We start from the raw sequence: 13,189 nt of genomic DNA on the forward strand, positions 1-13,189 counted from the left end.
TTGCCAATGGAGACATCCACATGCCTGATCGAGTAATTCCGAACGTGCACAGGCACATCATTCATCCATAAGAGAGCCACCCCTGGCGTCGCATCACTCTTTGCCATGCCCAAGCAATTATCAAAGCCAACTCTCACTCGCAGCGATTCTAACTGATTATCATTGCAAAGGGTTTCAGAAAGAAACAAAACCCTAGGTTTCTCTTGCCGGATTATATCTACCAGCGCTCTTCGACGACTACTACCCACGATGCCCCTACAGTTCCACGCCAGAACTCGAAGATTCATCATCACGACTGACAACGTCACCGTCGTGCGCAGTCGTGAAATGATCACGCCGTTGGCTCAGAGCGCTAGCTCTGCTAGGGTTATGGGAGGAAAAGACTGAAAGATAATTTTATTGATTGTAAATCAAGTTTTAGGGAGGTTCTATTCATACCTCCAGAAGTTTTGCACTAATGCTAAAATCTAAACCGATGCAGATTAATAGTGGCTATGATAACATGTGGCTTCACTCTAAGGTAACATAACACCAAAGTAAGAATTTCGGCTATGAGAACTTATGAACTTATGATATAATCGAACTGATGCAGATTGAAAGTGTCCATGAAGATGGTAGTGTTGTTTTCACAGATGGGAGTGTTGTCGTTGCTGACACCATTCTTCACTGCACAAGGTATACCTGCTTTGTAATCCTCTGTACTGAATGTGAGGTAATGTGAAGTGTAACAAAAATATGAGAGCATAATAATCTACGTCTTTAATTTTCCTTCCAAGGTACAAATATCATTTTCCTTTTCTCGAAACCAATGGCATTGTAACCGTTGATGAGGATGACAACCGTGTCGGGCCACTGTTCAAGCATGTCTTCCCACCTGCCTTGGCACCGTCGCTTTCTTTTGTCGGGATACCATCGAAGGTGTGTTAATTCTTTACTTTGAAGTTGTTAAAATTTGTGGCTTTGATACCACTTGTTGGAATTTGGTGCGGAAGCTTTAGGAGTAGTGGGCTAGGACAATGTGTTTAAGACTTTATAGTTTTGGGAGCAAGAGTTTGGAAGAAAGTGTAGAGGAGATGGTTGAGTCTGGAATAGAGGAGGGAAGGCTTTGCACTCTTGCTTAATTGCTTCTGCTTGAAACTGTTGAAGGAAAATCGACTTAGTGTGCCTTATCAAACTAGGAATAGTTTCATGGTTGTAATAGGAGAGAAGGTTCTAGAATTCCTAGTCCTACTCGGATTAGTTTTCCTTGTAACATTAGAACATATACTTTGTAATCTCTATATATAGGGCTCCTATTCTCAATAATGAATATATAATTCTCTCATCAATCTCTCTCAATTCTATTTTCCTTAAACACGTTATCAGTACGAGCCCTAACCTTGAGATCAAAAATCCAAAACCAGAAAATTCTTCAACATCACCTTTTCACCGTTGCACCTAGCCCATGCTAGACTAGCCGCTGCTGCCCACCCTGCAGCCCTTACGCACCCGTGTGCTGCCTACAGCCCCTGCAGTATCGCCGCACGCCTGCTGCCCCTGCAGCACAGCAGGACGTTCGTTCCTGTGCAGATCTGCCTTCTTACAAGCCCCGAAAAGTCTTGATAGGGACCTCAGATCAAAATTCTTCCTTCATAAAAGTTGTTCGTCTCTGTCTCTTCTATTTGACTTCCGAATTTCAGCCTTATCGGAGTTGTTTTGAGACCTGTACACCAATCAAAGTGAAAGCTGTTAAGAGGCAAATCTGCTCCGATTTTCAACAAAAAATCCTTGAAAACCGCTGCTCCCTTCAAGCATCACTGCAGCAGCTCCTAGCCCACGCTAGCCTCATCTGCGTGCCTGCCCCTGCATCGCCTACGCGCCCCTGCGCACGCATCTGTCGGCCAGCCCCTCGGCTTACCTCGGCCAGACCTATATCGGTCACACAGCAGGGATTGAAAGATTGTTTGCAATCCCCGAACCAGGATTGATAGCACGCCTGCATCAACATACACGTGTATTGAGAATTTCAAATTCCAAAATTCATGAGTAAGTTTTCACTAGTAAGTTGTTCCCATTGTTGAAATTTAAATTTATTTTTATTTTTCTTCGGGGACTTACAAAATCCCTTCTTCTACATCCCACTTTTCTGTAACGTGGGTTCGATTTGCTAAAAGCGGAATCGTGGGGATTCACGCTATATACGAACTAAGAGCGTTCGTGATCTACGGACTAAGAGCGTCCGTGAGCATTGATTTTTACGAACTAAGAGCGTTCGTAGGCTACGGATTAAGAGCGTTCGTAAACATAAAAATTTGACCATATAAACGTCATTGGTTTCAATCCAGATCCAAAAATTTGGAAACTATCAACATAGACAGTGGTTATAAATTTTTCTCACTAGGCGTACTCAAGAGTAATTGTGATGTCTAGGAAAGGTTTGAACTGAGAGAACGGTTTTAAAAGTGAGCAACGCTCCACCAAAATCTCGCCTTACCTTACCTGGTCACAACCAAATTGGAATTACCAAACAGATTGAGTAACTACCACTTGTCTAAACTTGATTATCCTTTTGGATTAAATTTAGAAACTTTGACGTAATCATTGGCTTTCATTGAAATAAAGTGTCGTTTTTTATTCGAACTTTATTCATTCAAGTATGTTTCCCGGAGAGCTAGAATGCCTCGTGGATAGTGCTACTACGCACACCATACTTCGAAATAGGTAGTTATTTCTTGAGATGACGCCTACTCGATCTTCAGTGACTACGATGGCAGGGTCATCCAAATTGATTCATGGTCAAGGACCAGCTCAATTCTTGTTGCCACATGGCACAATCATTAATGTCACTGAAGCTCTCTACGCTCCTAGGGCAGGAAGAACTCTATTGAGCTTCAAAGATATAAGAGCCAATGGTTTTCATGTGGAAACACATTGTGAGAATGGACAAGAGTTCCTTTGCATCACCTCTAATGACTACGAACATAAACGAGTATTAGAGAAACTTATGTGTCGATCTAGTGGATTGTATGCAACCACTATTCGAATAATTGAATCCAATCATGTTATGAGAGATGATTTATGGGATTCTGACTCATATAGGCTTTGGCATGACCGTTTGGGACACCCAGGTCGTGATATGATGATCCATATAATAAAAACTTCACACGGACATCCATTTTTCAGAACGAAAAGAAGTAAAAATCGGATTTTGGACACCGAAAGAGCACCTGCGCCTCACGGCGCAGTTCACCCCCAGAACCGGCCATCCTTGGCCAGCGCCGCCGTCCCCCTGCGGCCTCAAGGTGGCATTGACGCCACCAATGCTCTTTATACTCCAAATTTTGCTTCTAAAGTCAATTGTGACTTCGTGGCTCAACCAAAATCCTCATTGGTTGTCTCTAAAGCCCATCATTCGTTCTGCAAAGCCTGCTCTTTAGCAAAATTAGGATCGAGACCATCCTATGCAAAGGACACCAAAGAAAATATATCATTCTTACAGAGAATCCAAGGTGATATTTGTGGACCTATTCAACCACCATGCGGACCATTTAGATATTTTATGGTGTTGGTTGATGCATCGACACGCTGGTCACATGTCATGCTTGTCCACAAGGAACGCTGCATTTGCTAAACTCCTAGCACAAATAATTAAGTTAAGGGCTCACCACCCTGATCATCCTATTAAGTCTATCAGATTAGACAACGCTGGGGAGTTTACATCAAAAACTTTTGATGATTATTGCATGTCCATTGGGATTGAAGTTGAACATCCAGTTCCTCATGTTCACACCCAAAATGGTCTCGCAGAAGCCGCCATTAAACGACTACAAATGGTCGCTAGGGCATTGGTAATGCGCACCAATCTCCCTATTTCTGCTTGGGGCTATGCAATATTGCATGCAACTGTGCTTATTCGTCTGAGGCCCACTACCACTCAACCCTTTTCTGCGTCCCAGATGGTCACTGGGTATGAGCCTGATGTCTCACACTTACGCATATTTGGATGTGCAGTCTATGTGCCTATTACGCCTCCACAGCGCACCAAAATGGGTCCTCAACAACGATTAGGCGTTTACGTTGGATATGATTCTCCAACCATTGTCCGCTACATAGAACCCTTGACAGGCGATCTCTTTACCGCTAGATTTGCGGATTGTCACTTCGATGAGACAGTCTTCCCGTCGTTAGGGGGAGATAGGAACATAAATGTTCAACAGGAACGACAGGAATTGTCGTGGTCTGTCCCCACTCTATCTCATCTTGATCCCCGAACCGCACAGTCCGAAATTGAAGTGCGGAGAATTCTCGATCTTCAGAACGTAGCAGAATCGATGCCTGATGCGTTTTCTGATATCGCTAAAGTGATGAGATCATACATACCTGCTGCAAACGTGCCTGCAAGGATTGATGTCCCTAAAATTAGAGGACATGACGCCATCTCAAGGGCAACTGAGCATGGCGCCAACGTCCCCTCTCATAGTGATGGTGACGTTGTGGCTAGGCCCATGGCTCCTGCCAGGAAGCACGAGAGGCCTATAGGTTCAATGGATTCTCGCCCAAGAAAGAAAGCAAGTTTGGCACAAAATAATCCATTAATCATCGATGTGAATAATCCATCTCATGAGAATATTCCGGATTATGGTTATGTCCAAGAGACATCATTGGGGGACGCTCCAATGTCAGAACCAACTCCAGAGAATAGAGAGATCTCCATAAATTACACTAGTGTACATGAGATGATGGATAGAAATTCTATGGCAATTGATGATGCGTTTGCATATCATGTTGCAAAAGGAATCATAGAATATGATGATATCGAACCTCGCTCTGTTGAAGAATGTCAACGAAGAGCGGATTGGCCTAAATGGAAAGATGTGATCCAGGCTGAATTATTGGAATCACTAACAAAGAGACAGGTGCTTGGACCTATAACGCAGACACCCCCTAATGTAAAACCTGTTGGCCATAAATGGGTCGTTGTTAGAAAGCGTAATGAGAAAAATGAGGTGGTAAGATATAAAACCCGCCTTGTGGTGCAATGTTTCTCAGAACGCCCTGGAATCGACTACGAGGAGACATATTCTCCCGTAATGGACGTTATAACGTTCCCCTACCTTGTCAGTTTGGTAGTTTCCGAAAAACTTAACATGCAGCTTATGGATGTGGTTATAGCATATCTCTATGGGGATCTAGATTCAGAGATATATATGAAGGTTCCAGATGGACTTCCATTACCCAAATCAAGTGGCTCTAAACCACGGAGCGCGTTTTCAATAAGATTAAAACGCTCACTATATGGATTAAAACAATCCGGAAAGATGTGGTATAACCGTCTAAGTGACTACATGATTGGGAAGGGATATATTAACAATGAAATATGCCCATACGTGTTCATTAAAAGAACAAGTTCTGGATTTGCAATCGTAGCAGTTTATGTCGATGACATGAACCTAATTGGAACTCTAGATGAGTTAAAGGAAACTGCTAAATACTTGAAATCCGAATTTGAGATGAAAGATCTTGGGAAGACACGGTTTTGTCTCGGTTTAGAACTCGAGCACCGTAGTGATGGAATTTTGATCCATCAGTCTGCATATACTCAGAAAATTCTAAGGCGCTTTAATGAAGATAAAGCAAAGCATGTGAGTACTCCCATGATTGGTCGTAGTCTTGAGCCCGGAAAAGATCCGTTTCGTCCAAAGGATGAGGACGAAGAATCATTAGAGGCCGAAGTGCCCTACTTATGTGCAATAGGCGCATTATTGTATTTAGCTCAATGCACAAGACCAGACATCTCCTTCGCAGTGAACTTGTTAGCTAGACATAGCTCTGCGCCAACACGCCGCCATTGGATTGGTGTAAAGACAATCTTTCGATACCTTAGAGGTACGATTGATATGGGCCTATTCTATCCCTACAGAGAGAAAAGGAATGACTGAATTTCGGGATCGGACCCCAAAAGGCAAAGAGCCACCGTCCAAGAGTTGACCGCCGGCCATGTTGCCGCCGCCGTCCATGGTGGCCGGCATCTCCCTACTCCCCTCCATCAAAACGACAATGATGTTTTGATGGGTTTTGCTGATGCAGGGTATCTCTCTGACCCTCACAAAGGTCGCTCCCAAACGGGTTATGTCTTTACCATGGGAAGCACGGCGATATCTTGGAGGTCTACAAAACAGACATTTGCTACTACTTCCTCAAATCATGCAGAGATTATTACTCTACATGAAGCAGTACGTGAATGTATATGGCTAAGGTCTGTAATTAGACATATTCAAGGAAGTTGTGGTTTGAAGTCTACCACAGATGAACCTACATGCATTTATGAGGATAATGCAGCTTGTATTGAACAAATAAAGTTAGGTTTCATCAAGGGCGACAACACCAAGCATATATCGCCTAAGTTCTTTTACAATCAGCAACAACAATCACTTGTAAAGATTGAAGTGAATCAAATCCGATCAGAGGATAATGTAGCGGACTTATTCACTAAGTCATTACCTAAATCCACCTTCGAGAAACATGTGAAGAGCATCGGATTGAGAAAGTTATCCGAACTCCCACGATTGTAGCAATCAGGGGGAGATATCGACATCAGGGGGAGTTATGATGTCTACATGTTCGATCTCGAAGAGTAGAGGACGTGTTGTACTCTTTTTCTCCTCCTCGAGCGTATTTTTGTCCCACAGGGTTTTTCACTCGAGCAAGGTTTTTAACGAGGCAATGGACGAAGCGTCACCACCAAGTTTGAGCGGCACAAGGGGGAGTGTTGAAGGAAAATTGACTTAGTGTGCCTTATCAAACTAGGAATAGTTTCATGGTTGTAATAGGAGAGAAGGTTCTAGAATTCCTAGTCCTACTCGGATTAGTTTTCCTTGTAACATTAGAACATGTACTTTGTAATCCCTATATATAGGGCTCCTATTCTCAATAATGAATATACAATTCTCTCATCAATCTCTCTCAATTCTATTATCCTTAAACAGAAACTTCTTAATTGATATGTATCAAAAAAAAACTTCTTAATTGATACATAATTGCAAGAGTACATCATATATATATATATATATATAGATCTTGTAAGCCGACATTGTGGCTTACTATGACCATCGACTTGCTTGTGGTTAATTACTAACCACACCTTAATGGAACTTTTTAGGGGAAATTCTAGTGTACTTGTGGGTATCTCATACCCACATTTACAAAAGTGACAACAAATTTGTTGTCAGAGTGGTAATGTTGAATCCTATTTTGTGTAATCTTAGTTCTAATAATAGTAATTACACCTCTTACGACATTGTTACAAGATTTTGAACAAATTCGTTGTCAATGTTGTAATTTTTGTTTAACTATATGTAAATTGTGTAAATGAATATGGTAACATTTGTTCTCAATGTTGTAATTTTTGTTTAACTATATGTAAATAGTGTAAATGAATATGTAACTTTTGTTCTCAATGTTGTAATTTTTTTTCAAATAATTGTAATTTTATGTTCAAATAGTCGTAAATGAGTGCATGAGATACCCACAAGTACCATAGCTTGTCTCACTTTCTAGACCATGATAAACTTAATCGATTACATTCATACTTTCATGATTAATGTTCTAGACACTTAATGCAATAATTAACATGATAATTCTAGATCAATCTAGCAACTCTTAGATTTCACTTGTTTGCTCTAGACTTCTTTAGATTGATGTAGATTATTTGATCAATGTGCATTAACTTTCAACAGAAGTGTATGCCGCATTTTGGTTGAATCTTTTTTCATTTACATAAGAGTTGATCTTTTTTGTTTAATGGTCCCAGACCCTTCCTTTCCCCAATTTTGAACTTCAAAGCAAGTGGATAGCAGGAGTTTTGTCTAATCGAATTGCGCTTCCATCTCAAGAGGAGATGATGGAGGATGTCAAAGCTTTCTACTCTTCACTTGAAGCTTCTGGCAAACCTAAACGACAAACCCATGACATTGCTGATTATCAGGTAAGTTCGGCTTCTTTGCTTCCCTGTCAATGTCTTAGTCTCATTGATATCTCCATACTTAACATGAAATTGAGAGTTAATATTTGGAGTGTTGTTTTTGCAGGGCGATTATGCTGATTGGCTTGCAGCGCAGTGTGGGAGCCCAGTCTTTGAAGAATGGAGAAAACAAATAATGTTCGCAGTAGCAAAGAATTATCTAGTCCGGCCGAAGACATATCACGATGAGTGGGATGATGACCATTTAGTGCTGCAAGCTTATAAGGACTTCTGGAAATTCACCACAGATGGATCGAGTTTAACTTATTAGCAGTGATATCAAATGATGTATTTGCCAAATGAATCTGAAATATGCATGAAAGTGAACACCTCATTTCTGTATAAACTTATATAAATGTTTACGTGTTGTTGTCCCTTTGGGATTAGGAAATGAAGTTTCCCCCAAAAAGGGCTATGTAATTCAAATTTGGACAGTGATGGTTAAAAAGTATTGAAAAGTGATAATGGTGAATGAATAGTTTTGGAGATGGGTATTGGAAAGTGAAGGTTGAAGACGAAACAACCAAGATTAGTTGAATTAAAAAACAATAAAATATTGATATATAAGATAATTAAACCATAGTTAAGTATAATTATCTTTTATAACATGCACATGCAGCTTTATATTGAGTGGTCTGAGTGGAGTATCACCAGTTCACCACTAAAGTGTTGGTGATGAGCAAATTTAATTTCAAAAACAACGAAAACGTTTTATTTTTAGCTCATAGAATTTGACCAATGATGGCAACGCTACTTTTTTGATAGAGTAAATAAGTATTTTTTTTTTTTTTTTTTTTTGGCTTTAAAGATACATGAAGACAACCAGGCACAGAAGCCCAGAAAGAAACCAGAAAACAGCAAAACAAAGAAAAACAAAAAATACAAAGATCAGAAACTCGACTCAAGGAGGAGGCCCTTGAGCATCAAAGAGAAGTATGCGCATTAGGGAGGGAGGAGGATTGGAAACCCAGTCCTCGGTGCACACCCTGCGCGATGCCAACGCCGCCACGTGATCTGCAGCTTGATTAGCATGTCTACTGGTCCAGAGCCAGTTTACTCGATCAAATTTCCCAGCCAGGACCCGGATATTTGCCACACTCCGCGAAGCTGACCAATCGATCGAAGAAAGAGGGTTTAACAAAGTTGAAATCAACACCATTGAATCAGATTCCAACTGAAAAGAAGAGAGGGAGAGAGAAGAGGCCAGAGAAAGACCAAGCTCAATAGCCATGGCTTCTGCTGCCAGGGAGGAAGAGGCATGGGTTGACTTCGCAAAGCCACCAAGGACGGACCCATTGGAATCCTGAATAAGGGAAGCTAGACCACACTTAGAGGATCTCGCATTCCATGCCGCATCGGTATTGATCTTCAGAAGACCAGGGGAGGGAGGTTTCCAGGTTGTCGAATCTGTTACCCCTGTAGTGGGCGTCCTGAATTTGCGGGAGAGACCTTGAGGGATCATGAGATATTCAGAAGATGCCGAGTGAGCACGGGAGGCAGTGTGGATTGAATCAGGAGTTTCTGCATTGAACACACTGGTACACCTCTGCTTCCAAATGAACCATAGTAGGAAACAAGCATGGGTTTGAAAGATCCGATTAGATGAAGAAAGTGTCTCTTCCAGTCTAAAGACAGCCATAATCCATCTATCAAGCGATGTGATGGATTGGGGATCAACCTTATAAGACAGAGGGTGGCAGAACCATGTTCTCATTGCCCAAGGGCATAGGAATAAAACATGTTCAATTGTTTCAGAATGAGCCTCGCAGAGGGTACATAAAGGGGATGAAGTAAGATGCCTTTGGAATCTATTGTGGTTTGTTGCTAGAGCACCAGAGAGAGCACGCGACATGAAGTGTTTGATGCGAGGAGTTGCCTTGACATTCCACAGCCAAGTCCAAATGCTCTTATGGATGGAGTGCGATAGATGAGGGTGTCCTTCAGGATTGGGAGGAGCAGTCAAGACTTTAGATTCGTACCCAGACCGTACCGAGTAGATGCCAGAAGAATTAGCCGACCATAGTAAAGAATCAATTTCCTCCGGATTGCCGAATGAGGTAGCCCTTATAGCATTAATGGTTTCAGTTGAGAGGAGAGGGATAACAGAGTCTAAGTTCCACTCATGGTTAGATGTGTCAATAAAATTACTGACATGGATAACCGGAGAATTAAGGGGCATTAGATTTTGCAAATTGAAGGAAGGAAGGCGCGGGATCCAGTTATCCCTCCAAAAGTCAATTGCGTTACCAGAACCTACCTGCCAAATACACCCAGTGGACAGAATATGTCTTCCTTCCAAGATACTTGACCATGCCCAAGATGGAGAAGAGCCCCGGGAGGCTTCGAAGAAGGAACACTGAGGGAAATAGCGGTTTTTCAGAACACGAACCCAAAAAGCATTAGGATTAGACAATATCCTCCAACCTTGCTTAGCCAGAAGAGCTAAATTGAAAGTCTCAATACTTCGAAAACCCATCCCCCCATCAGATTTTGGCAAGGCAAGAGAAGCCCACTTCTTCCAATGAATGCCAGTAGTAGTGTTATCTCCCCACCAAAAGTTTGCAAGAGCTGAGTTGATTTGGTTGCAGAGAGAAGAGGGGAATTTAAAAACTGACATCAGATAGGCCGGAATTGCCATTGCCACAGCCTTGATCATGATTTCTTTCCCGGCTTGGGAGAGAGTGGACGTGTTCCACCCTGAGATTTTCTTTTCAATATTCTCCTTGACATAGGCCAAAGCTGATACCTTGGATCGTCCCCAGATGGTAGGGAGACCAAGATATAAACCCGGATTAAGAACCGGACTCATGCCCAACACCCGACTAATGAGGTTGACAACTTGAGGAGATGTGTTGGGGCTGAAAAAGAGTGAGGACTTATGAGTATTGATGGATTGTCCCGAAGCGCTGCAATAGTGATGTAAAGTGTCCGATAAGACTTCACAATTGGACAGGGTAGCTTTGAGGAAGAAGATTGAGTCATCTGCAAAGAAAAGATGACTGACCAAAGGACCATCAGAGCTTATCTTTACTGGATCAAGTAAGTTTGCAGCGCAAATTTTCCGGATCATCGTTGAAAGAACATCATTGATGAAAAGGAAAAGGAAAGGGGACAGTGGGTCTCCCTGCCTTAAACCACGGGATGGCTTAAATTTACGACCAGGGGATCCATTAACAAGAATGGCCATTGTCACAGATGTAACACAAGACATAACCAATCTAACCCAGTGATGATGGAAACCCATTTTGAGAAGGACCAATTCCAAGAACTTCCAATCCACACGGTCATATGCTTTATTCATGTCAAGTTTAATTGCAAATTCACCGTCAGATCCTGTCTTAAGTAACTTGAGATGATGAAAAAGTTCATGGGCCACTAGAATGTTGTCCTGAATCTGACGACCAGAAATGAAAGCCGACTGATTTTCAGAAATAAGGTAAGGCATGAAAGGTCTGAGTCTGGTAGATATGATCTTAGTCAAGATTTTATGTGCAAAGTTGCAGAGAGCAATGGGACGAAAATGGGAATGTACATACCTCCAATAATATGGAGTATTTACTACGTCACCAAGCATAAGTAACACCCACTTTGGGACATCCACAAGACATGGCAAGGCCCAACCGAGACATACATCGTGTAGCCCTATGTTCAGGCTACGCGGCGGTATCCGGAAGTCGCAAATCCGCCACCAGGAAGCCACCTTCCCGCCCTTGCCAACATGCCTCCATAACATAGCTTTCTGCATGTTAAATTAGACTAAGGAATAGTTGATTGCTTGTCCCACATCGAAGAACAAGTAGAGGAGATGGCTTCCTTGACTTATAAAAGGAACTCTCCTCCCACTTAAACACCATCCATTCCACATTCATTCATTCATTACATCTCTTGTAATCTTGTTAGGCCGCAAGGCTCGACACACTAGTATAGCTTTCAAGTGGACGTAGTCTCCCGCTCATGCGGAGGCGAAACACTATACATCTTGTGTCAATCTCTCTCTCTCTTTATTTATAGCTAACTAGAGATCCCTACGGATCACTAACGTTAACAGGGAAGCTAGCTGAGGAACTTCCACCTTAGGAATTAGAGCAATATAGGTGGCATTAAATTGATCCAAAATGGAGGCAGAGGCAAAAGATTGAGCTGTTGCTTCATGGACCACTTTATTTACAATTTCCCAATATGATTGGTAGAAAGTACCTGGAAAGCCGTCCGGTCCCGGAGATTTAAGCCCTCCCAATTCGAAACTGCAGCTCGAACTTCGTCAATGGTGATTTCTGCCAGGAGGGCCGAATTCATATCCGTGGTTACCACTGGATCAACAAAGTCAAGCACGGTTTGCATGTGGGTAGTTGGAGCAGCTTCATACATATCCCGAAAATAGTGGTTTAGGTGGGCAACAATATCTCTCTCATTTGTTAACCAAGTACCCTCATCATTCTTAAGTCTAAGAATCTTATTTCTCCGACGATGCATGATTGTTGTCTGATGGAAGTACCGGGTGTTGAGGTCACCATGGGCTAGCCACGAAACCCTTGACCTCTGTTTCCAATACATTTCCTCAAGGGCCCAGTGATTAGCAATATCATCAGAGACAGACTTGATTTGTTGGTGAGCATCAGGCATATCAGAGTCCAGGAGAGACTGAATTCGAGCTTGTCCATCAACTTCAAGTTTGCCAAAATTCGGGAAAGTGTCCTTTGCCCAAAGAGAGAGAGCATATTGGCACTTTCGAAGGTTTGTAGCCCAAGAAGAAGAATGATCAAGAGAGGAAGAAGTATGCCAGTTGGAGTGAATTATCTGTTGACAGGTAGGATGAGTGGTCCAGAGATGTTCAAAACGGAAAATTGGAGGAGACTTCAACTCCTTTGGATTTGTATCAAGCATGATTGGTCTATGGTCCGATCCAAGTAAAGGAAGGTGAAAGACTTGAGTCTGTGGCTGATGAGCTATCCACTCATTATTGGCAAAGGCACGGTCCAGACGTTCTTTGATTACCACCTGACCATGTTGATAGGAGAACCAAGTGTAGTCTGGCCCTTGGAAAAGAAGATCTGAGAGTTGAGCATGATTGATGAAGTCTTTGAACAAGTTAATCCACCAATTTGGCTGAGGGAGGCCTCCCCATTTTTCATGCAGCCATAGAATTTCATTGAAATCCCCCAAGCACAACCAAGGGAGAGCATGAGGGGA

General features: G+C 42.2%; 1 protein-coding gene across 1 annotated transcript; it reads left to right on the forward strand.

The window, feature by feature from the left end:
• The first annotated feature begins 466 nt into the window (after positions 1-466).
• Positions 467-8,308, forward strand: LOC133743234 (flavin-containing monooxygenase FMO GS-OX-like 5). The gene is made up of 5 exons (XM_062171100.1): positions 467-520; positions 593-675; positions 777-918; positions 7,790-7,963; positions 8,067-8,308. Exons 1-5 carry the CDS (start codon positions 476-478, stop codon positions 8,268-8,270), a joined length of 648 nt encoding a protein of 215 aa, XP_062027084.1. The 5' UTR covers positions 467-475; the 3' UTR covers positions 8,271-8,308.
• Positions 8,309-13,189: the final 4,881 nt, after the last annotated feature.

This window comes from Rosa rugosa, chromosome 4 (assembly GCF_958449725.1).
Source record: "Rosa rugosa chromosome 4, drRosRugo1.1, whole genome shotgun sequence".
Classification (NCBI taxonomy): Eukaryota; Viridiplantae; Streptophyta; class Magnoliopsida; order Rosales; family Rosaceae; genus Rosa; species Rosa rugosa.

Bases quoted from the DNA above. Each gene is read 5' to 3' on its own strand.
- LOC133743234 (XM_062171100.1), top strand. From the start codon at position 476: ATGCAGATTAATAGTGGCTATGATAACATGTGGCTTCACTCTAAG. The intron at 521-592 runs GTAACATAACAC...GAACTGATGCAG, and splicing joins ACATGTGGCTTCACTCTAAG to ATTGAAAGTGTCCATGAAGA. The intron at 676-776 runs GTATACCTGCTT...TTTCCTTCCAAG, and splicing joins ACCATTCTTCACTGCACAAG to GTACAAATATCATTTTCCTT.